The sequence below is a fragment of the Myxocyprinus asiaticus genome, chromosome 28, assembly GCF_019703515.2.
Source record: "Myxocyprinus asiaticus isolate MX2 ecotype Aquarium Trade chromosome 28, UBuf_Myxa_2, whole genome shotgun sequence".
Lineage (NCBI taxonomy): Eukaryota > Metazoa > Chordata > Actinopteri > Cypriniformes > Catostomidae > Myxocyprinus > Myxocyprinus asiaticus.
In genome coordinates, this window is record NC_059371.1 from 16,658,161 (window position 1) to 16,684,222 (window position 26,062).

Here is a 26,062-nt window from a genome sequence, read left to right on the forward strand (position 1 = left end):
TATTTTTTAATTTGTCAAAATAAGTAAATAAATCAGCCACAATGCAGAGCACACACGGCAAAATAAATTGGTGAGACCATAACACATCTATAATGCGGAACACACACACATACATGTTCATCTTGTTACAACCAGTGATAAATTAAATCATTACTTGTTATTCTACTCATTTCAGGTATGCAAAAACTGACAAAAATAACCTCAAGCAAATCAAACAAAATGCTAAACTTTGACAAAAGTAGTCTTTGATAATGTTTAAACATACAGGTGCATCTCAATAAATTAGAATGTCGTGGAAAAGTTCATTTATTTCAGTAATTCAGCTCAAATTGTGAAACTCGTGTATTAAATAAATTCAATGCACACAGACTGAAGTAGTTTAAGTCTTTGGTTCTTTTAATTGTGATGATTTTGGCTCACATTTAACAAAAACCCACCAATTCACTATCTCAAAAAATTAGAATACATCATAAGACCAATAAAAAAAACATTTTTAGTGAATTGTTGGCCTTCTGGAAAGTATGTTCATTTACTGTATATGTACTCAATACTTGGTAGGGGCTCCTTTTGCTTTAATTACTGCCTCAATTCGGCGTGGCATGGAGGTGATCAGTTTGTGGCACTGTTGAGGTGGTATGGAAGCCCAGGTTTCTTTGACAGTGGCCTTCAGCTCATCTGCATTTTTTGGTCTCTTGTTTCTCATTTTCCTCTTGACAATACCCCATAGATTCTCTATGGGGTTCAGGTCTGGTGAGTTTCCTGGCCAGTCAAGCACACCAACACCATGGTCATTTAACCAACTTTTGGTGCTTTTGGCAGTGTGGGCAGGTGCCAAATCCTGCTGGAAAATGAAATCAGCATCTTTCAGCAGAAGGAAGCATGAAGTGCTCCAAAATTTCTTGGTAAACGGGTGCAGTGACTTTGGTTTTCAAAAAACACAATGGACCAACACCAGCAGATGACATTGCACCCCAAATCGTCACAGACTGTGGAAACTTAACACTGGACTTCAAGCAACTTGGGCTATGAGCTTCTCCACCCTTCCTCCAGACTCTAGGACCTTGGTTTCCAAATGAAATACAAAACTTGCTCTCATCTGAAAAGAGGACTTTGGACCACTGGGCAACAGTCCAGTTCTTCTACTCCTTAGCCCAGGTAAGACGCCTCTGACGTTGTCTGTGGTTCAGGAGTGGCTTAACAAGAGGAATACGACAACTGTAGCCAAATTCCTTGACACGTCTGTGTGTGGTGGCTCTTGATGCCTTGACCCCAGCCTCAGTCCATTCCTTGTGAAGTTCACCCAAATTCTTGAATCGATTTTGCTTGACAATCATAAGGCTGCGGTTCTCTTGGTTGGTTGTGCATCTTTTTCTTCCACACTTTTTCCTTCCACTCAACTTTCTGTTAACATGCTTGGATACAGCACTCTGTGAACAGCCAGCTTCTTTGGCAATGAATGTTTGTGGCTTACCCTCCTTGTGAAGGGTGTCAATGATTGTCTTCTGGACAACTGTCAGATCAGCAGTCTTCCCCATGATTGTGTAGCCTAGTGAACCAAACTGAGAGACCATTTTGAAGGCTTAGGAAACCTTTGCAGGTGTTTTGAGTTGATTAGCTGATTGGCATGTCACCATATTCTAATTTTTTGAGATAGTGAATTGGTGGGTTTTTGTTAAATGTGAGCCAAAATCATCACAATTAAAAGAACCAAAGACTTAAACTACTTCAGTCTGTGTGCATTGAATTTATTTAATACACGAGTTTCACAATTTGAGTTGAATTACTGAAATAAATGAACTTTTCCACGACATTCTAATTTATTGAGATGCACCTGTATATCTAAATGCAGAACTTGTGACAAAATGTAGAAATCATCTTCTCTTCAACCAGGGTTGAATAAGTAGCTCTCTGCAGCCATCTACTGTTTATACTTGTAATTTCATCTGTTTATTTTTTTTTTAATTTTTTTTTTTTTGTTTGTTTGTTTTTTTGTTTGTTTGTTTTTTGTTTTTTTAAATGGACAGCATAGTTTGATTCTTGGGAAAATATTCATAAGAAAATTAAAAAGTAAATTTTTAAGCTCAGTCTTTTAGGTAAATAAATTTGTAAATTATATAAAAAAAGGTCTTAATACCCCTTCTAAATCCTGGCAAAGGAAGTACAACCTCTGCTGAGCCTTCTTCACAATGGAGTCTATGTGGGTGTCCCACTTCAGGTCCTGAAAGATACTGTGCTTCCACAGTGCTGTTTTGAGCGTGTTCAGCTCAGTGTTGTTGTGACCGCACCAGACAGCTGTATGCAGACTTGTCACGGTCGCGGATTAGGCCGATGACCATGGTGTCGTCTGCAAACTTCAGGAGCTTGACAGAGGGGTCCTTTGCAGTGCAGTCATTCGTGTACAGGCAGAAGAGCAGTGGAGAGAGAATGCATCCCTGAGGAGCACCAGTGCTAATAGTGAGGGTCCCAATGACCCACTGTCCCAAAGACAATGCAGATGCATATAGTTACACATTGCGGTTTTTATTTATACACTTGTACATCATTATCACAACTGTTGTATAAGTGCTGTTACAAATGAATAGAGCATAAAGGAGTCATATGATACATTTTATTATGTAATTTTATTCTTTTGTCCTCTAATAAACTTAGTCAAGTTTTTGTGACAATTTCTTACATTTGTCACCCTCTATTTCTAAATGCCCTCTTGGCATGTGAAATTATTCTTCAATAACAGCCTCTTTGTAAAGGCTGCATTAGCCTACGTTATTACAGATTAACAAAACTATTCTGCTTTGAAAACAGAATCAGCTCGCTTCTAATGTTGGTATTCGTCAGAAGGATAGGCAAATCGGCAGGTGCAACACAGAGCCAGGAACAGTTTTTCTGGTGTTTAGAAATAATAGTATCTATCGTACTTCTTATAACCTCACCATGACCAAGTGGCCAAATTTCTGACCATTAAACAGACGTAGTTGATGTGTAAATGTGGCCGGTCATTGTATTTGTTAATGTACTCAGGATTCTGACATCAGAACCCCAACGATTTCTACATGTGCCATTTTTGCAGTTAAGCCTCAGTAGATGGACTTTTTTTTGACTGGGGAGGAAGTCCTCCAATTTAAAATTACAGTATGTTTCCATAGTACATCAAATTTTTATATCAAAATATAAAGGAAAATTTGATTTATCATGATATGTCCCTTTAAAGTAACTACTAGTGTTTGTCAATCCTGCACTGGAAGCCTCCCTCGTTCAATTTATCATCTTATTTGTAGAGTGCCCCATGGGCTGAAATGAGATTAGTAAAACTCGTAAATGTGCAGTGTTGAGGAACTCCAAAGAGAAGGATTGAAAAACACTGTACAAGACAAAACTTTACATGGAGATGAAAAACAAAAAACATGATTCATGATTCAGTTGCAGAATCTGTAAATGTTACAAAAGTAGTGCAACCCGTATGTGAAATACAGATTACTTCAAAGGCTCAGTTCTTCTTCTTTTATTCCATTTTCTGTCCTGCATGTATCAAGACAAGAGAGTGAAGGCACATTTAAAACAGCTATTGCAACTTATTAAGCATCTTATGTAAAACTGGATTACATGTGTTATGTTGAACATGGGTGTAAAGACTTTAAGAAGTTACTTCTATAAAGAAGGAAGTAGTGGCCACAGACAAAAGTAAAAAAAAAAAAAAACAAAAACAAAAAAAAAAAAATGTATTAACATTGCTTCTCTTTCATTCTCTCTTTTCATCTAATTGAATATATGGTCTTCCAAAAACTTAAAAGCATGTATCCCAGACCAAGTTCCTTGAGGTAATAGAGACTTGGCTTTGAATTAACAGCTGAAAACTCTTTATTCTTCTTCTTATTATTATTTTCATGATTTTATGGTTTTGGATTTGGAATAAAAATTAGATATAATTTATTTGTTGATGGCTAATGGATTGTATAATATTTCAGGGTTTTGACCACAAACAATAACCTCTGTAATAGCGCATGTTCTTTCTGTAAACCACATACAGAAAAAAGCAAGCATGTCATGCACATGATATGACATATACATGAGATATACACAAAAACTCACCCTGCTTTCCTTAATGCTTTCTGGATTTGCAGTCGTCGCTCTTCATTTATAGGATAGAAGTAAAAGATCACTATGCCCACCAGCAGCAGGCATATGGGCACAGGAGCGAAGAGCATCCGCAGTGAGTATATAACCTCAGGATTGTGCCTACAGGCACCGGGTTTGTATCCTACAAAACTGAGTTAAGCAGAAGGGAAGACAACATTGCATAAAGCAGTGTGAAATCACAAAAGCAGTAACTTATAAACTCATAAAAAGAGATGATGCACAGAAGATGTTTGAAAAAGAAAACAATGGCATGTGCAATAACATCCTTTCCACTGCCAGTGTTCTCATTCCGCATTTTATTCAATGTTTTGAATTATTCTGGATGTATCACCAGCTATAAAACAACTGGATTGGATGAAGCTCTTACTGTAGTACCAAGGTAGAGACTCCAACAGACATTCCTCCTCCAAATTTGTTGAAGAAAACATAACAGGAGTAGAACAATGGTTCTAGATCCTGACAAGAAGGATTCTTGACCTTGAAGTCATCCACCACATCTGGCAACATGGACCTAAAATATATAAACAATCTATGGTAGTATGACATGGATTTTTTTGTATTATATTTGTTTTTGATCTATTATTGTTGTGTATTTAAGTATTGAGTGTTTGGGTGAATTAATGAGGAGATTAAAACAGAAGTAATTCTCTTTACCCTGCTAAGTTGGGTAAAGCACAAACCTTTTTTTACAAAAACAAAGTTTTTTTCATAAACTTTGGTTTGCTGGTCTTAAGTGGTCTCCCAGCCTAGTAAGGTGGTCTGTTGGTTGGTTTAAGTTAAGAACATGTTAAATCAGCTAAAACCAGCAAACCATCCTAGGCTGTTTTAAGCTGTTTTATATTTAACAGGATAGAATGATTAGGAAATATATCCACATACAGTATATGACATATATGAACCATCTAACTTGAATATGTATGATATTTTCAAGATTTGTGCACTACAGAATGGGAGGATATGCTTTCCTGGTCCAAGTGGCATCCAGTTTCAATATTACATCATTCATTCTGAATCCGCCAGTGATGCCAAACATCATACAAATAATCCCCAAAAGACTACTATCTGGCTTGTGTAATATTTCATAATTGCAAGAGAAGTGCATTTGCTTGGGTGGAGTATATGTTGGTGGAGTGAGTGTTTGAACAATGGAGATATATTAGATGAGGTTAGATTACCAAGGGAGCAGATAGAGGGCTGACAGACTGGTGCCAGCTAACACAGACATAATGATGAAGACGGGTAAATTACTCCTCACTATGGATATTACAATTAAAGCTGGGATGTAAGACTGCATATAAGAGGAGAAAGAGTGATGAAACAAAGGCAAGGATGTTTAAAAAGTATTTGCATTTACATTAAATGCAGCCTACTAGCATGCAATGTTAACAATATACAGCTACACTTGTAATAGCATTCCTATTATTTTTCTATGCATACACAAATAAATCAGGAAAAAGGTTTAAGGAGTGATGCTCACTGATAGGCCAATGAATATGGTGGTCTTCTTGCCTAATTTGACCAAGAGTGTCTGCCATAATGGAATGGACAATGTGGCTGCTGTCTGTACAAAAGCAGAGAAGATTGTAATGTATGTAAATAAAAAGCCCTTACTGCATAATTAAACATTGTTAATAGTTTCTAGATATGGAAAATGTTTTAAAAGGTTATTTGTAAAAAGAAATGTACTTTAAAAATGTAAATGTTACAATACAATTTAAAAATAATGGATCCCTCACCAGTAATATGAGAACAAGGTGCTGGAAATATGCTCCCATATCTGCTGCATGAGTACAGAACAAGGCAAAATTTCCCTGAGCCATCTGCAACAAATATCTTCATTATCAGGACTGCTGCTGGCATCATATTTTGGAAAATCCATTTACAGGGTCCCCTCCCTTTTGATCAACACATTTCCACTACATTTCCAGGCACTTCTGATTACAAGATATGGAGTTGTAAATGTAAAACCAACTGGTTAATCACTAATTCAGAGTTCAAAAGAATGATTTGTGCACAAATCGAACATCATGTTCTTGCAAGAAAGTTGTACTCAACACAAGCTCTTCACAAGAGCAATATCTTGGTGATTAAATATTTAGAGCAGAACAAAACTAGAAGAATGTGTATGTATGGCCTTTAAGATTTTATTACTTTCAATTAATAATTTTAATGTCAAACTGTGAAGAGGCATGTTGCACAACATGTGCACACATTGGATAAGCCGGTAAGAACAATGGTAAAGGTGTTTACATGCAAATCAGGGTAATGGGCACAGATCTACCCATGCTGATTGATTTATTCTTAAAGTGATAGTTCACCCAATAAAATGAAAATTCTCCCATCATAATCCCAGAGGTGTATGAATTTCTTTCTTCAACAGAACACAAATGAAATTTTTTAGAAAAATATCTCAGCTCTGTAGGTCCTCACAATGCAAATGAATGGTGATCAGACCTTTGTAGCTCCAAAAATCACATTAAAGAAACATAAAAGTAATACATATGTGAAGGCGCAGTGATAAAGTGCAAGCACAGGACACGGTGAGAAAGTGCGAGCGCGAGGCGATCAACTGTGTCCCGCGACTGCTACCGAGTCCTTGAATAACGTATAACATGCGAGTAAGGGCAGTAAGTGCACCCCTAAGGTATGATGGTGCCCCCGTTAGGGAGTTGGTGCCCTATGCAGACTGCATTATATGCGTATAGGTAGCGGTGGTACTGGACTACAGTGTTTAAATCCATTTCTTCAGAGGCAATATAATAGTTGTGGGTGAGAAACACAAGTCATTTACTCTAAATCTCCACTTTAACTTTCACTTTAAGATGTGAAAGTGAAAATAAACAGGCACCACATGTGACTTTCATATGTAAAAAAAAAGTGGAGATTTAGAGTATAAAAAAAAAGAAAAAAAGACTTACATTTTTATCAGTGATGGGTAAAAATGGACTACATGTAATCTGGATTACGTAATAAAATTGGGGGGGAAAATCTGATTGTGTGTAATCAGATTACATTTTTTTTGGATTACTTATTGATTATATGACCTATTATTCTTGACTTTGAAAGACTTCAGGGGATTACTTGGATTACTTTTGGATTATTGAATTTTAGTTGTGTCATTTGTAATCAGTACCAAATTAAATTTCAGAAATAATCTACCCAAAACTGAATTGACTAATACACTAGTCATATCAAAACTATGATATATAATTGTAGATCTTTTGGAAATTTCTTTGGTAATACAAGCAAGCAACATTAAAAATCTGTGTTCATGTAGCTCAACTGGTAGAGCATGGCACTAGCAATGCTAAGATCATGGGTTCAATTACCAGGAAACACAAAAACTGTTTTTTTTTTTTAATTATACCTTGAATGCACTGCAAGTCGCTTTGGATAAAATTGTCTGCCAAAATGCATACATTTAAATGTAAACCTCTTCTGTTGTATTTGGGTTTAACAGCACAAAACACTTCAATATACATTGATAATTCAAAAAGTAAAATCTCTGACCTGGAAGGCAAGTGAAGCAAAGAGGAAGCCAAATACAAGCCGCACATATGGAATGTGACACACCACCATCTTCATTCCAGTTAAATATGACATATTTATTCGGTCCAATTTACTCAGAGGAGCTAGGGTGAGAAGTAGGCACACCAAAAATGTACATCTTTTTAGTAAAATAGAAGACACTGCACTGACTGAAAAAATGTAATCTATGTATGTATTTAAAAATTGCTATTAGCCAATGCTGAAAGGAAATGCAATGGCAGAAACTACGTGGTTTTAAGAAATTTGAACTTACCCAATTGTTCCTTCACTCCAATAAAAAGCACAAGACAGCACAGTAAGTACAGCATTCCTAATACTAGTGCAGCAGTCAAATAGGCTCTTCTCTACAGAAATAAAAGACAAAATTAATGGCAATGTACATTCAGTTAAAATGGTGCAGCATCCATAAAAATCGGCAAGTATAAAATAAGAACACTTGAAAGAAGTAAATTAAGTAAATGTGTTATCGTCAAGTTTAGCACTCTGGCTTTTGGGTAAAACAATTTGTTACATCATAGAGTGTAATTCCTGATTCTGGTTATTGCAGAGTATATCTAGGGATATACGATTTCTAAAATTAGATATAGGGTGTGTATATTGGCCTATATAGTTGGACGCACAAGTTTAGAGTAAGCTACAGTAGACTGGCACTACAGTTCCAGACAAATGCCCTAAGTGTGCTCAAAACATCTTGTACTTATTATTTTGACTGTATTAAAGTATGAAATTTAACCAAAATTAGAAAACATCTACAGAATCAACAGCTATTATGTGTCTGTATTCCAAAAGCAATAAATACAAAAATCCACACTGGTTAATGTGCTTGAAACAGTGTTGCAAGTCCTCTAAGACTCACTGTGTTCTGTAGGGTTTCAGAAATGTCGTCAAGTGAGACCGTGAGGTTCCCAGCGGGCACTTCTGTCTCATTTTGCAAGCTGCAGGCCTGAGATCTTCTGGCGTGGTACACCCCCACTATCTGACCCTGAATGGTGGCTCCCGCCAGTGTAGCAAACATTTCCATTCCCATTCCTGAGATCGTGAGAGAACACAGCTCTGGACTATTGTTTCTCTTTTCTTCTTTTATACAGGAAATAGATTACAGTTAAGGTTACATCCTATACATCCAAGTGTTTGCTTTATCTCTGCCTCTGCTTTTCTCTCTACCTCTTCCAAATAATAAAAAAGACTAGAGAGAGGAAGTTTCTTTCACTGATGATTAAGCTGTAAAGTGTGGTCAACAATGGTTTTAACAGGGGTTGTCATCAGCTCAATATTTTTATTATTATTGGAGGATACTACTTTTTCCAGGAGTATGGAATATTTATTTATAAAGGAAGTGTATTTACTGGAACTACTTCTAATCTACCACTGTATTACTGCACTACTGGACTTATATTTACAGTAGTTACTCATACAGTACCAATTATTTATGTTTAGAAAAATATTGTAAAACTGTATAGAGCAGTGGTTCTTAACTGGTTGTTTGGTACTGTTTCTGGTCACCACTTGATGGCCAAAGTAAAATCTGGGTTCTAAAGGAAAACCCAGTTGAGAACCACTGGTTTAGAGGATCTGAAATGTTAGTAATAAGCATTTCTTACTGTAGCCAGTGGCTGAGTCTCGATCCCTTTCACTCCCCCCAAGAAACATGTTTAGGGAAGAATACGGCACATGGTAGCACTGAATGAGAGAGAGAGAAAACATTTAGGAATCATGTATGAGCCATAAATACTGATAAGAACAAATACTGAAAACATGTTACACAGGTGACTACAGCTGTTTGAAAACTGCAGAAGTGGTAAGTACATTTCACAATGACTACTTCACTGGAAAGAAATTGGCACCACAGTTACACTGTATATTTGTATGCAACCTAAAATGAATGCACATTCTGTCTAACTCAAAAGTAAAAATAACCAAAGCAGTAATAAAAAAATGTATTTAAAAAATCTTCTATATGGATGTCCCCCTATGCAGGAGATTTTCATGACAGTTGAGCATTTTTTATGTTGGATGTGTGAAATTGGTAACTGTGGGCATGGTATTGACACTGGCGACAGTGGTCTTACACTCATGAAGGTGTCAAACAGACAGCACCATGTGAAGAACCAGCAGAAACTGAAGGCAGGGGACATGGTGTCTTGTGGAGTATACCAGAGCATGATGTAGGATAGGACCCCAAATGGCATTGAGAACACAATCCTGCGTAAAGAGCATAGTTGAACAGAGAGAACACATGCGACACATAATAATGCAGATTCAAATAGAGCTCAAAAAATGCCCGCACACTTTTTCAGCTATCTTGGTTCCAGAAGTATTTTTCCAATTCATTTTTCCATAGGGATCTTATAAAATCCTTCATAAAAGAGTTATAGAAACAATATAATTTAAATGTATTGTAAAATATTCATATGTACTCAAATATACTGTATAAGTAGATTGAGAGAGTAGGGAGGCTGACTTAATTGTGTCATTCACATTGTGTCATGGAAGTGGGTAGTGGTGTAACTATAGGCAGTGCAGGGTGTGCAGGGCCGGGGGAGAGGGGGGGTGGGCAAGACGGCCAGGCCAAAAGGGTGACAGCAGGCGAAAATGACACAGGGGGTCCCAACCTGTGCTTTGACCTGGGGCCTTTATGTTATAAATTATGGCACTGGAAATGGGCGGCCACTGCAGAGCTCTTTTATGGCACTTTGTTTGCATCAGTTCTCTGATTGGCAGATCTTTCTCGGTAGCATCATGGCTAGTGTAGTTATTGACCACAAATTTGCTATTACAGTTAAAATATCACTGAATAATGGCTTAAATTATGTTAAATCAACTCCCCTATGGAAAAAATGAAAAATGTGCACACTCAAATTTTTGAGGCAAGTATATTTTGAATGCAACTCCAAAAAATAAATAAAATAAACGTATCTTTGATAATTAAGATGGATTATTGTTATATTGTAGGTAGAAACAGATTTGGTCTAAAACGCTGTGGCAGAAATCACCCATTCATATCTCTAAATTTGGTCAGCCAAATAGAGTTGCACCTCCCCAGATCCTTTACTTTAAACTGAAACTTCTACAATTTAAACTGAAATGAAAGTCCAAACTTGTACAATTTTACTCTACTCGAATGCTAAACAAAACGTATACTGTACATCTAGACTAACGCATCTTTCGCTAAAATAATTGTATGACGCCCCCTGACATGTGTAAGCTACCTCTGGCCTAACTGTGAAAAAATCTAAATGAGATTTTAGGATGTGCTTCACACCTAGTCTGATATTAACTGGTATACTTTCATAACTCTCATGAGCGCCAATGTTTTCAGAGTCATGAGATCTGCCTTCTCCTGTCACTCACCAGGGAATGAGTTTGCCCATTCTAGTCCGGCCACTCTTGCTCACGGTATATCCAATAAGCGGATCAGTAATGGCATCCCAAGCTCGACCAAGGAAGAGAATGATGGATGCAGAAAAGGCCCCCATCTGTAACACACATTTACTTGGATTAAAGTAAATGTAAAAAATGTAGACATTCACCGATTTCTTTTTAATACTGTGATGAGGAGGAGGGCAGGGCCGGGCCATGACTATGCACACCCGGCCCCCAGTTGGGCTAATCAGCCGAGGAGAGGGATAAGTGCAGCAGAATGCTGCAGTTCGGGAGAGAGAGAGAGCCACATGCAGCTGCAATGTGTGTGTTTGTGTTGTGTGTCTTTTTGTTTAAATTAAATATTATTTTGACTGTTCAGCCAGTTCCAGCCTCCTCCTTTCCCATTTGAACCTTGTTACATTGGTCCCGAAACCCGGGAAGGAGGAGGATGCGCTGTTGTGGAGTCCTCGCCACTGCCATCCACCCAAATCCGCAGTTCCTGCCTCCTCGTTTCCCATATGAACCTTGTTACAAATACCTCTTGTGGAATGTGATCAAGTTTACAGTCCCATTTTTGGTATACCATCTTTATACTATAAAAAGCAGCTAAAAGAAAGAGAGAATGTTCGGACAAGCTGTTATAGTCAATACATTATCTTTCACAGGATCTTTAGAAAAAGTTTAGAAAAATAGTTGAATGTGGTTCAAACATAACATGCAAATTGGGGAAGAGTTGAGCTAGACCAGGATGAAGCCTTGTTTTATAAATGCTCAGTTGTTAAAGTTTCACATTTTTATAACCACAAACCACACAGTGATTGCCCCTTAGTTACACACAAATGGTTCATTCCACAAGGAGCATTAATGCGCAAAGCAATTTCAGCAAACATATTGATAATTGATAATGATTGGAAAATATTTTAATACACTCCTTCTACTATTCAGCTGAGGGGAAATCAAGATGTTGGGTAAAAAATGTTTGTATTATAACTCCCAGTTTTCTACATTTTAAAGGAAAGTGAAGCACAATGAAGTGTTACAGCAAATTGGATTATATTCATCGCATATGTACAATTAATCAAAAGAATACCATGTGGAACACGTAGACAATTAAAAAGCTGATGCATCTGATGAAGCCATGTGCATTTTGCAAAAAAATATTTTAACAAGTAACAGTTGTATAGGGTAATTTCCTGGATCACAACCCAAATGAATGTGTGGTTAGAAAACCAAATGCATTTCCATAATGCAAAATTTCTTCAGAACTTCCACAAAATTATGGTCAATGTAAATAAACTGCCCTCATCATAGACTAATCCTACAAATAATTGTGGTGTTAACCAACAACTGCTAAAGACCACACCTTAAAGACTGTCAGACTCACTTTCACAACATCCAGTAAAAAGATCTGCATGAAGAATCCCTTGGCATTTGAGGTCATTTGATAAGGCATTCCTCCAATGGCATAGCACAGTTTCCTGGACAAAGGGATGCCTGGAGTTTTCTTAAACAAATCAACAGCAAAACATCAGTCACATGAAAATTATTTTTCCTCTTTCATGTTATATTTCTATGTTAACATTAAAAGCACCTTTTGTTTAACATATTAACATACATAAAAAAAATAAAAAAAACCTGTCAACTGTCTATGAGGCTTTGTAAAAGAGCATTAGCTCCTAAATGAAAATAATAGCTCACATAATAACTATATTAAATTTCCAACATTTGCTCTAACTTTCACAGCTTCATCAATACTGAGCCATTGTAAGTTGCACTATAGTCTCCAATATAACAATTTTATCAAAACAAACCACTAATGTTAACAAATAACTCTCAACAAAAACAATTATAATATACCGTCTGATTGTTGTCATTTTCCGTTGCACAGACAATATTTTCATCTGTTTGGTTATCCAGTATATTCCCACTGTTGTCGGCCATCGTTCGACCCCAGTAATCGAGTAGAAGACCTGCCTATGTTTTTCTACCACTTCTTACACTAGTACCAGAGTGGGCGTGGTGCTTAGTTCCTCTCATTTCTTTGTTAGAACAAAAACATGTAGGCTTATATGAGGAGACCTACAACCTTGTTGCACAATATACAGAGATGGTTTTATAGAGAAAATGAAATGACATCTCATCTGGTGTGATTGCAGTTCAATTAATTGCTTACATTATCTATTATTTAATTATTATAAATAAGATGTCTGTGGGTAATATTTAAAAGCTGCTTCACATTATCAATGATGTATTGTTTTTTTTTTTTTTTTGTCATGCTCTTTTCCATTGTTTTCCTGTATAAAGATTTCTTGTTTCCTTGTTTGTTTGTTTGTTTAATCTGCATCTTGAGCAGAAGCGCAGCATTTTTACATGCCATGTCAGGACAAAAGAAAAAAAGTCAACTTTTAAAGGTTCACTCAGTAATTTTTTTCCTCATTTCAAAAGTTTTACTCCTAAAGCAATTGTAATTTTGTATAAAAGCATGAGCACTCACATAAGATGAGGACTCTTTTCAGTAACCTTATAAAAGCTGTTTTATTCAACAGATGGAGAGGGTCCCCTCATAGGGGCTGCCATGTTAAGCTCACATGACCAACCGAATACTACTGGCTTAATCTCTGTAACTGCCCTGTTATTATACACTTTCACTCATGGATAAAATGAATCATGGCTGAATGTGAATAGTGCATTTCTACAATGGCATCTGTAACTGAAAACTTTTTATTTTTAATGATGCTCAATGTACACCACTTGATGTCACTGTAAGTCCAAGAAAAAAAAAAAAAAAAAAAAAAGATTGCACCTTAAAAAGCGTGTTCTCCTGCAACACATGCGTGTTCTATTTGTTGCGGCGTCTAGCTTTTTAAGCACAACGCGTTCTATCTGAACAGCCCTTAGATAACACCAGTTAGATAGCACATCCTCTGTGTCCAATGCTGTCACTTTGTGGTTTGTGGGTCTTAGCACTCAGAAATGTACATTCTGTGCATAAAAAACTTTGGGTTTAGCAAAAATGTATCACAGCCAAATGAAAACATATTTATTAAGCCGTTTAAAAAAAATAAATTAAAAAAATAAATAAATAAAAAATTCAGAATACTGCTGTTATGCATATACTACAAGAAGAGATGAAGAATAGATTCATCCACAGCACCTCAAAAAGAACACAGTCAGAGAATCCATGTCGATTAACATCTTTTTCAGATCTGCGTTGCAGGAGGAGTTGTTACGTCATCGGTCAGATGCATGTCATACTTTTATTTGGAATCTCGAAAACGCGTCACCCCACTGATCTACCCCAAGAATGAATATACAGGATACCAACGGAATACCTAGACCGTATGAAACGAGAAGAAGTAATTAAGTTTGCTGTCAAACATGGTAGGTGGTGGTAGGTTTTTTTTTTTTTTTCTTCCAAAATTGGACCTGCTTCCGTGTTTAGAATAGTAACTGGAAACACGGAAAAGTTCGAGATATGGTCAATTTGCGAGAAGTAACCCGAAGTTGCAGCGGAGTGTCGGTTAAATAGGAAATGTTATTACAAAATATATCATTAAGTTATTTTGATACGACGATGTAACTATTATGTCATACCACTAGGGGGCAATACTAGCCTGTCCTCCTAGTGTAATATCTGGGGTTCAAGAGTTCAGTTCATTACACTGGGGATCGTAAATATAACAACAAATAAAATTATTTTTAAATAGTCAGAAAACCCCATTTAAAATGCATCAGTCTATAAAACAACCTTTTATTAAATAATATTAAATGTTTTGACTATATACAGTAAAATGTGTAAAACAAAATAGTCAAACCATTTCATATTTACCCGACACTCCTCTGTAACCTTACCCACGCTTGTATTGGGGAAATTCGGGTTACTTCTCGCAAATTGACCATATCTCGAACTTTTCCGTGTTTCCAGTTACTATTTTAAACACGGAAGCAGGTCCAATTTTGGAAGGAAAAAAAAAAACCTACCACCACCTACCATGTTTGACAGCAAACTTAATTACTTCTTCTCGTTTCATACGGTCTAGGTATTCCGTTGGTATCCTGTATATTCATTCTTGGGGTAGATCAGTGGGGTGACGCGTTTTCGAGATTCCAAATAAAAGTATGACATGCATCTGACCGATGACGTAACAACTCCTCCTGCAACGCAGATCTGAAAAAGATGTTAATCGACATGGATTCTCTGACTGTGTTCTTTTTGAGATGCTGTGGATGAATCTATTCTTCATCTCTTCTTGTAGTATATGCATAACAGCAGTATTCTGAAAAAATGTTTGTACATTTTTGCTAAACCCAAATATATTTTTTAATTTGTCAATTACCTGAATTTTTTTTCTCTTCATCATGTTCATCACTTTTATGACATTTACAGATATTTATGTGTTTATTTTTTACTTATTATGTTTTCTCAGCTCAAGCATTAGTGCTAGACTTAAAGGATAAAAGCAAACCAAAATATGTAATTTATAATTTAAATAATTTAAAAAGAATTTGACCCTTGAGTTCATGTCATTTGTGTTATCAATGTTAAAATATTGTATTTAAAAAACAAATAATAATAATAATAATATTTTGGGGGTAACTAACTTCCAAAGTCAAAGTTCAGAGGAAGAAGAGGCTGCTTAAATATACATATAGTGATTTTCCCATCATGTTGAGAGAGTTATTCATTTACATTCATTTAAATATGTCATTGGTGTTACATTGTTTAATGTTCATGTGGAAGATTTTTTCGGGGGAAAAAATTGAAATAAATGGTATGATTTATTACTTTTAGTCTTATCATTGGTGTATGTTTTGTGATGTTACTGACACCATCTTAAAAAAAATCATGTCACTGGTGTTATCTTGTGTTTTCATTCATGAAAAAATACATAATAAAATAAAGAACAACTGTCAAGTTGTCCTTTATCAATAAAAAATAATGTCAAGATGTTAAAAAAAAAAATGTTTTACCGGTACCCTAAGCTTTTATGGGCGAAAACTGAACTGAACTGAATTGAAACTGTCAATATTTTGCAAGTCAGAAAGTCAACATTTTTTGAGAATGACCCATCAATTAGCAAGCTGTCAAAAAGAATATCACATCAGACTTTCTGTGGAAATTAATCTTTGTTACTTTGTAGTCCACAGATGTGCGACTTGCTGTTCCTCTAGCAGTGGTTGAGGAGATCTTACTGAATCTGCCTGCACAGCAGGTAGTAAGTGTGTTTCGGCTGGTGTGTCACGAGTGGAAGGAGCTGGTGGACAGTGCTGCTCACTGGAGAGAGCGCTGTTGGAGAGAGGGCCTCCAGCCGTGCGATGCCTCCAGACCCCTGGCCGACTGGCGGGAGTTTTACCTAATGTGTAAGAAACAGCGCAACTTGCTCAAGAATCTCACAGCAGAAGGTGAGTGACAAAATTGTGAATGACTCTATTTAATAAACTTGACTTGAATCTAAAAAATGGCCAATTAATAGGGAATTTTCTCCCACTGGAAATTAAGTGGAAACCTATCAGAAATTTTTGTGGCTGACTGTACACCACATGGCCAAGAATGTGAAAACCCCCTTCTCATTATTTTTTTTCCTTGAGTTCAGCTACACCCTAAACAGTCATACTGTAGCTATGCAATCTCCAAAGACTAACAGACTCCCTTTGAGAAGGGCCCTTTTCTGTGCCAGCAGTACAGTGTCCTTTGTTTTTGGTGTTGATTCAGTTTTATTGGTCACAATGATCTGGTCTTATTTGGTTTAATTTGATCTCCCAGCCTGGCCAAGCTGGTCTTCAGCAGGTCTCACAGCCTGACCAGCTGACAAGTGCCCAGAACCCCTCTAAAATCAAACCAGACCAGCCTGACCAGTGGAAACCAGCTGGTTTTTGTTTTTGTTTTTCTCAGCAGGGTTAATTCAGCTTAAGTGTTTGAGATGCATCAACAACATGCTGTAAGGTTTTAAACTGTTAGATGTGAATAAACCCTTGTTAAGATAAAAAAAGAAAAATAAATATCTGGGACAACCACTATCCCCTTTGATAAGAAAAAAAAAAGTTTCACAGCTTCAGGTAATGTCTCCTTTCTTGTGTTATTAGATTAATTCTGTTGATGGGAGATTGTAGAGAAAGGTGATGACTGCTGGGCCATAGAGATATCTAGTAAATCAATTCCAAATATCACAGGCACTAAATACTTTGTTACATCCTATGTGTAAATTTGATATTTCAGATTATTCTGAAATTTTAAACCCTTTTAATTTGCATTTCAGTTAAAAGCCCATTGAAATGTAATCAGTTAGCAAGCTAACCCAATTTAAGATTTGTGTCTGTACATAATTATGCATAAACTTTATTCTCGGGTTATGTTTAAAGCAACAGCTCATTGACCTAAAGAAAGAAGGCTACAGTCCTTCTTTCATGGATCACTTACAACCTGATATCAAAATATCAGACTGGTCTCATTTCAGAATGCAGTCTCATTTCTCAGCCATAGGTGGTTAATTTCAGATTGGTTAATTTATTTTGGTGACCTGCCCATCTGGTTCATATATGCCCTGTACTGGAATTGTGGTTGTGATCCCAAACTAATAGGTGGTTCATATATAGATTTTGTATATATTCTATTGTCAGATGCTTGTTTACAGGAATATCCTGAAATTGTGTTTGTCGCTGTCACTTCAGCAGGCTGCTAAAGACAAATGTTGAAGTTTAAGATGAAATCTGAAAATGCCAGTAGCAAACAGAACCAACCCTATTGTACAAGTCTGATGGACACATTAGACAAAATGCAAATGTGAACAGCACATTTGAGTTCTTGTCTGGTGCAGGTATGCCCCACGTTGGGACAGTGGTAGTCAGTATCAGATCTGTTTAGAGTTGCTTGGCCAGAACAAGGTATTGTTCAGTACCTTTCAGCCTGAAAAATGTGTCTTTCAACAGTGGAATAAAGGGCCATGGAGTGAAGTGAGTAGAACAATAAGACAGAAAACTGTCCAAACATGTCTAATTATCCCTCAGTAGTCAAACTAACACATGAGCCTTATTGATTGGCCTAATTCTCACTGTATTGTTAATGTTTTATTTCAGATGACACATGTCTTTAAGGATCATGGGCCTGGGGTTCGGTTTATTCGTTTCACTCATGGAGGGAAGGATACACAGTTCTGGGCAGGCTGGTATGGAATACGGGTCTCTAATAGTAGTGTGGAGATCTGTCCAGCTGCAGAGAGAAAGTGTTGTCCAGTCTCACTATGTTCTCAGGACCTGCAAATAAGAAAATTCTGCATCTGACAATGTTTACATTAAGGATTGAAAGCATAAGTGTATCATGCATTTGTTGTATTTATGTAGCTACATTTGCAGTACATATGAGGTAATGTTAAGTTTAATGATATTAAATATACTTTCTCATTTCTAACTAATCATTAATGTTTCTTTCTCCCAACAAACACTGTATGTTGCACTAATAAAATGAAGCACCTAAAACAGTAAATGTGTATTTGAAGTAAATTACTTATATTTGTTTTGTTTTTGTTTTCATCCGGCTTGCCATCTCATTTCATGATGGCCCATAAGCTAATTTCAGAGACATAGGATGGCAGGTGAACAAATCATCTCACTGACCAAATGTTAATATCATCATTTACATCTGAATCCCAGATGCAAAATCAGTGCTTACTGTCAAATGTGAATTTCAATGCACAAAATATGCAATATTTTTGGTAACTGCTTGGGCGTGCTACCAAATCAGGTGCCCACTGCCACATTTTCAACCAGCCCTCTGATGGCACAAATAACCAAGGCTGAAATTAAGTTTGACACCCCTGCATTAGACTAATGAAAACTCTCACAACCTTATGCATTAGACTAATGAAAACAGTATTGAAAGAGCTGAAACAAGGGGGTTTTGATCAAGATACGTACATCACCACCTCAGCTGGTTCTTTAGCAATGGGTTTCTGGATGTTTTTTGAAATACTCTACTAATACTATACTTTTAATACTCTAAAGGACATCAAGCATATGAGCTTTTTTGAATGTTAAAGATAGCAAAACTGACAGAATTTAGACACACATGGGCATCAATTGCATGGACAATTGAACTACTATATCTACTGGGACTGTACATCAGAAGTATCTGTTCCCTTACGATTACAGTTCACTCGACATTGCGTCATGCTGATGCATATGGGAAATTCCTTTTCCGATGACCTATTTGAAACCCTTCTGCAATAACGGCAATTCTAAGATTGGCCATGGTGTTTAAGCCCTGCCCTTTTAGGTGCAAAGCTGTCCGGTATATAAGCGGGTGCGAAAACACCATTTCTCCTTTTTCTTCCTTTAAGACAGCTATTCATCTCTCATCTTAGAAGTCCTCTACATTCGTCGCCGTCGAAATACACGAGTCAGCGGACAGAATCTTCACATGCTTAGAACTCTCCGCTTTATATATATATATATATATATATATATATATATATATATATATATATATATATATATAAAAGAGCCGCTTACATGTTCGCATCTTTTTAAAGATGTCGTTCCTTATGCGAGTGGCACATCCCGCTGTCAGATCAACATGAGAGCTGCGTTCACTGTCTGGGCCACGCCCATGCAGAGGCAGCTCTCGTGGAGACAGACTGCCCTCACTTTGAGGGCATTAGTCTCAAGGTACTTCGCTCTCATTCTGAGGGACGATTCAACCTTCCATGCTCTCCCATCTGCCTCTTCTGTGACTCCCGAGAGATCACATGAGGAGGCACTGTGGGGCCGCTAGGTCGAGCAGGATGAATTTGAGGTTGACCTCGTGCCGGCACACACCTTGCGAGCCCCTCAATCTCCATGTACTGCCTCTGTGCCGATACAGTATATGCGTGACAAGCTTCGGCCCTCTGCAGGAGCACACGACCTCATCATGTTTGGCAGTTCTGACGTTGGGGATGATGTTATGTCTCTCACTGCACCTGACACTGGCGAGTGGTCAATGGAGGACATCACCACCCCTTCCCCCAGTGAGGGTGAGGAGCATACACGTGCCACTGACAAGGAGATGCTTCGCATCCTTTCAAGGGTGGTTGAAGAGCTCGGTCTCGAGTGGTCTCCTCCAGAGGAACCGGAAAAATCTCACTTTAATAAGTGGTTCCTGCAGTCCGGACGTCATCAAGCAACCGTGTCCTGCAGATCTGCCCCGTTCTTCCTGGAGGTTCATAACGAACTGACAAAAACCTGACATGCGCCCTATTCAGCTCGCTCGCACAGCGATTCCACTCTCCTCATTAAAGTGGACCACAAGAAAGATAATGGTTAAGCCCAACTACTCCCTATGGAAGAGGCAGTAGTGGAACACCTCTGTCCGGCGATTAGCATTCATCCATTCAAGCCATGTCGACTAACTTCCGCGCTGTCTGGAAAAGCATACTCAGCAGCGGGCCAAGCTGGTTCAGCACTCCACGCCTGCTGCCTCAGCGCCAACAGAAGTCACCGCCGGTAAAGCCATGCAAGCCGTGGCCAAACGTAGGCAGCCGCCGCAGCGCGAGCCCCGTGCTAATGGCGCTCAACCCCCCGTGCAGCAAAAGCGCTCCTGATGGGCACAGCCCTATGAAGCAGAATGCAGTGCTCACCGTTCCTTCTGGACCTGTCCTGAAGAAGGCTTGATTATGGACACACAATGCTGTTCCCCACTTCCCCACTGCTGTTTGTCGGGAAAGGAAGGTTGTTCAAAATGTTGCTTCTGTGTCTCACATTTAAATAAAGAATGTAAAAAAGAGTACAGCACTCGTTGCACATATGCGAGATGCTCGCATTTTCTCAATAAAGAGCTCTTTTCCACTTCAAAGCCCACACATTATGCACAACTGCTTCCCAATGGTGAGTGGTGCATTATATATAATCACATAATCCCGTTACGTGGATGCATGGCAAGCTCTTATGGGCATTTCCGACTGGGTGCTAAAAATGATCTCACATGGTTATATGATCCAATTTGCACATTGGCCGCCCCATTTCAATGGTGTTCTGTCTTCCACAGTTCTGCCAGAAAACGCACTGGTGTTACGAACCGAAATACACAATCTTCTCACAAAGAACTCGATAGAGGTTGTTCCAGATTGTCAAGCCGGCAAAGGGTTTTACAGACGCTATTTTCTTGTCCCAAAGAAAAACGTCAGGCTTCGGCCGATTTTATATCTGAGACATTTGAATTGAGCACTTGCAAAGCACCCGTTCAAAATGATTACTCAGAAACAGATCTCATGAGTGAGTGCATTCAGGCCATTCTCCAGTGTCTGTCTCAGTTCAAACTGGGGAAAACACTTCCACTGAAGCTGTTTCAAAAAGCATTGAGTCTTATGGTGGCGTCATCCGCCATCATTCCATTAGGTATTTTACACATGAGACCTCTTCAGTACTGGCTCAAGCACCGTGTGCCACCACATGCCTTGTGCCAAGGACACATGTGCATCAATATATCTCGCCACTGTCTAACTGCTTTGGCACCTTGGACAGCTCCTGCTATCTACCAGCAATGTGTCATGCTGGGGCAGATTTTCAGGCGGAAAGTGGTGACAACGGACGCTTCCAACGCAGGTTGGGGTGCATTGTGCGATGGACGCCCGGAGGAGGGCGTGGCACATCAACTGCCTGGAGTGACAGTTGTGGTGTACATAAACTGCCAAGGCGGAATTCATTACCTGCCGATGATGAGACTTACGCGTCGTCTCCTTCTGTGGAGCGAGAGCCATCTCCTCTCCCTGCGGGCGACAAATGTCCCAGGCTGTCTGAATTATGGTGCGAACCAGTTGTCAAGGCAAGGAGTGATGACGGGCGAATGGAGACTTCATCCTCAGACTGTCCTGAGGATTTGGGAAATATTCTGCAAAGCAGAGATCGATCTATTTGCCTCCTGTCCCCTCTGATACTCCAAGTCCCAAGCTCCGCAAGGAGTGGATGCAATGGCCCACAAATGGCCTGCGAAATGCAAATACGCGTTTGCCCCGGTGTGCCTCCTTCACTCTGTCATATGCAAAGTCCGAGAGAACAAGGAAATGATTCTATTGGTTGCGCTGAACTGGCCCAATCAGTACTGGTTTCCAGAAATGATAGAGATTCTGGACGGCCCTACATGGGAAATACCGCTGATGAGGGATCTCCTCTCTCAAGAGCAGGGCACAATCTGGAATCACCAACCCAAGCTGTGGAACCTACATGTGTGGCTCCTGAACAGAGCGCTAAACGTGCTAGAACTGACTCAGTCGGTTATGAACACCATTTTACAGGCTAGAGCGCCGTTTATGAGACGTCTTTATGCACTGAAATGGAATTTGTTCACTAATTGGTGCTTTTCATGCGGCAAAGACCCTTAACTGCCCCATACCTGATATTCTTACATTTCTTCAAGAGCGACTGGATGCAGGGCTCACTATGTCAATGCTCAAAGTTTATGTATCGACTATCACTGCGTATCACGCACCTGAAGCCGGCACCTCTATAGAAAAACATGATTTAATTATAAAGTTACTTAGGGGAGTGTGGCGACTAAATCCCCCTCACCCGGTTACAGTTCCGACTTGGGACGTAACATTTGGTCCTAAAAGCACTCACGGGGCCACCCTTCGAGCCTCTGGACTGCGTGTGCTTTCTCTTAAGACCGCATTACTGCTGGCTCTGGCCTCAGTAAAATGGGTCTGTGATTTGCAACTGTCAGTCGACAATTCATGTCTGAAGTTTGGTCAGAGTCTTTGAAAAGCCACCATCAAGCAAAGACTTTCTCATTGGATCGTTGATGCGATTGCCCTGGCTTACGAGTCGCAGGGTGCGAATTGCCCAATTGGTGTTAAAGCACATTCAACTAGAGGGATGGCCTCTTCTTTAAAGTCACAAGCAGTTTCATTGTAAATAAAACTTCCTTCCTGACTGGGTTCATGAAGGGGTTAATTCATACTATATGACTATAGTTCATATATCCAATATAAGTGCTCCCCTCCTGGCTCACCATGAGGGTTATTCACTGTGGCATACTCATGTTGGCTTCGGTATCCATCTCTGGGAGGGTTATGTTGTATAGTGCGGCGTGATGGTACTCTGTTCCCCATATGCACCAGCATGATGCGATGTCGAGTGAACTGTAATCGTAAGGGAACGTCTCGGTTATGTATGTAACCTCGGTTCCCTGAGATGAATTGCATAAGCTGGCTTTACTACAGACTTTCTACAGTTTTTTTTTTTTTAGGTATGAGCGATATGATCTTTGTCCCTCAGTCAGAAAATTCTGAGAAATGGTGTTTTTGCACCCGCTTATATACCAGACAGCTTTGCAGCTAAAAAAGCGGGGCTTAAACACCATGGCCAATCTTAGAATTGGCGTTATTGTAGAAGGGTTTTAACTAGGTCATCAGAAAAGGAATTTCCCATATGCATCAGCATGATGCAATGTCTCGTTCCCTTCATCTCAGGGAACCGAGGTTACGTACGTAACGAGATGTTATAATTCCTACTGGTTTTCATAGAATATGTAAAAACTGGCTGACTTCTAACATTATAGGATAATCTGATCTCAGTTTACATTTATTATTATTATAATTTCTGAGATAAATTAATAATGTGCTTCATTATTATCATCAGATTTGGTCAATAATATCTAAAGGCTGCCTCTTATAGTTCAGCATATGTGTCAGCTGGGTGTGGCCAAAGACTGATTAGACCAAGATGGTCCATTTGTATTAAAATGATTGGGAGAAATTGAAATGTCCAATATGGCGGATGTAGAAAAGAAGTCCCGCCTTGCAGGTAAAAAAGCCAATCACCTTTTAGATACAGACATCGCCTGTCAGTCAACTCGAGAACGTGCATGCGCATTTGCTGGACCAGCCTGAAAAATAGAGTTTATCTTTTAGCGTGATCTGAGCCAAAGAAGCACAATTTATGATTCCATTGTTGTCAGATTTTACTGCTGATTTTAAATGTTTTTTTGTTTGTTTTTTTATCGTAATCTTGACCAACCGTTTTGGAAATTTCCGTCTTTTCCCCATTCAAGAAGATAGGAGCTGTACTTTTATGCCGTTTGTGTCCATATTATAGCCACGATCGGTGAAAGGTGCCATGCATTGTTCCTGGCAGGCTACTCAGCTTTGCAGGGTCCATATGGTTAGGATTAGAGCCAGGGCGGGGTTAGGACGTCTACTGCCTCCCAGGAAAAAACTGAGGCACCTTTGTACAACAGGCGTAAAATAACTGCCCAGAAGCAATGTAAAGATGGCCGCCGAGTGAACTGACTTGCCTTGAAAGGGAAGTTGGTGTGGCTTCATATTCACATTCACAATAACATACGTATTCACAGTGGCTTCATATTGCGGCTTTTGTAACTTTGCAGCAAGAAATGTAGACACCGGAAATACCTGAATGAATTAATATAAGTTATTATATAAGTAATAACTTTTTGAGTAAAGCTCTTCCGTCTGTTAAAAGAAAAGGTTAAAGGTTAACTCAGAATTCTAGATTTTTTAAATTTGTAATTATTTTTTTATTTTATTTGTTAATTATATATATTTTTAGCCTTCACTGATAAGACAGTAGATGCAGACAGGAAAGTAGTGGAGAGAGATGGGGAATAGGATCGGAATGCGACCCTGGCTGGATTTGAACCTACATCCCCATTAACACAAGTTGCCAAACTGTGACGTTGGAAGGGGTGTGTCTACGTAAAGGATGAGGAAACCAATGATTTTGCAAAATTATTTCAATTTATGTATTTTATTTTAATAATATTAATTTGTTATATATGACATTCAATAAATACTCACCCTTTGTTGTTTAAGCAAATGAATAAAAAAAATCAATAAAAAAAAGGTGAGATCCAACGCGTAAATAAACCATATATGTTGTGTGGCGCAGGTTTATTCACTTATGTTTATTCACTGGTAGGCTACAACAGAAAAAGAGCTTTTGCCGTCGTTAATTGTGAATTAGTTTAAATTTGGCTTCTTTCGTATTTTGCGTGATGGGAGTAAGTTAGGATTCGGGATGGAGCGGGGTTAGGGCATCTACTGCCTGCCAGGAAAAAATCTAGGCACCTTTATACTATTTTCCGTATCTCGTTTCCCACTTTAATGCGTTACTTGTCGTGGTAACGAATGCCGAACTCGGAGGTACGAGCTTCCCAGGTCCACTTGAAGGCAGCACTGTCCTGCATTCTTTACAACGCTAAAGTTAGTTTTATGTTCGACATTCGTTGGATATTCGGTTTCTCTTACCCGCGCTCTCTTCAGTCGACAATCTTACAAAGATGTCATTAGCACACTTGGTTTAAAGGGAGCACAACTATAATATATGGGCATACTCTGGGTTGACTCTGAACAGTCAACGCTTGGTGTGGCTTAAAACTATGCCTGAAATGCTCCGATGCGCTTTGACTGCCTAGCAGATATAAGGGACCGTCTGAAAACTCCACCCACTACGCTAAAACATAGGAGATGTCCGCTCATTCAATTAACGTGCAAGTTATACATAAAAAAAAAAAAAAAAAAAAGTAAAACACATTTTCACATTCAGAATGTTGTAGTAACTTCCCAGAGGATAGATGGACTTACTACAGGTGAGATTATTACAGTATCATCAATTATATGAGTACAGTAATCAATTATTTTAGAAAAAAAATCACTAAAATTCACCAAAATTATATTTTTTCATTTTAAATGTTGTAGTAAATTCCCAGAGGATATACAGATTTACCTCAGGTGAGATTACATCTGTACATCTGTAGTAAGTCCGTCTATCCTCTGGGAATTTACTACCAATTTTTAGAATGTGAAAATATAATTGTGGTAAATTTTAGTAAATTTTTTTCTAAAATAATTGATTACTGTACTCATATTATTAAACTTACTGTAAAAATGTAAAAGTCCAACTATCCTCTGGGAAGTTACTACAACCTTTAGAATGTGAATATATAATTTTGGTGAATTTTAGTGAATATTTTCTAAAATAATTGATTATTGTACTCATATAATTGATGATACTGTAATAATCTCAC

At 38.3% G+C, this 26,062-nt stretch overlaps 2 protein-coding genes across 4 annotated transcripts; one reads left to right on the forward strand and one right to left on the reverse strand.

The window, feature by feature from the left end:
• Window positions 1–1,810: 1,810 nt before the first annotated feature.
• LOC127419402 (sodium-dependent lysophosphatidylcholine symporter 1-like) lies at window positions 1,811–14,140 on the reverse strand. 3 transcript variants are annotated; one of them, XM_051660748.1, is made up of 14 exons: window positions 12,904–14,128; window positions 12,431–12,550; window positions 11,035–11,159; window positions 9,753–9,885; window positions 9,285–9,363; window positions 8,540–8,712; window positions 7,937–8,027; window positions 7,645–7,766; window positions 5,871–5,954; window positions 5,612–5,695; window positions 5,310–5,422; window positions 4,502–4,645; window positions 4,087–4,263; window positions 1,811–3,516 (listed from the first exon to the last, which is right to left on the reverse strand). In XM_051660748.1, the coding sequence occupies exons 1-14, from the start codon at window positions 12,985–12,987 to the stop codon at window positions 3,477–3,479; spliced, it is 1,569 nt and encodes a 522-aa protein (XP_051516708.1). In that variant the 5' UTR covers window positions 12,988–14,128; the 3' UTR covers window positions 1,811–3,476. The 3 variants fall into 3 exon arrangements, with proteins under 3 accessions (XP_051516708.1, XP_051516709.1, XP_051516710.1); XM_051660749.1 differs by having other exon boundaries at window positions 12,431–12,540; window positions 12,904–13,049; XM_051660750.1 differs by lacking the exon at window positions 1,811–3,516 and having other exon boundaries at window positions 4,093–4,263; window positions 4,510–4,645; window positions 12,904–14,140.
• Window positions 14,141–14,521: 381 nt separating this feature from the next.
• LOC127419378 (F-box only protein 6-like) lies at window positions 14,522–18,269 on the forward strand. Its single transcript, XM_051660729.1, has 3 exons — window positions 14,522–14,539; window positions 16,188–16,449; window positions 18,121–18,269. Exons 1-3 carry the CDS (start codon window positions 14,522–14,524, stop codon window positions 18,135–18,137), a joined length of 297 nt encoding a protein of 98 aa, XP_051516689.1. The 3' UTR covers window positions 18,138–18,269.
• The last annotated feature ends 7,793 nt before the right edge of the window (window positions 18,270–26,062 follow it).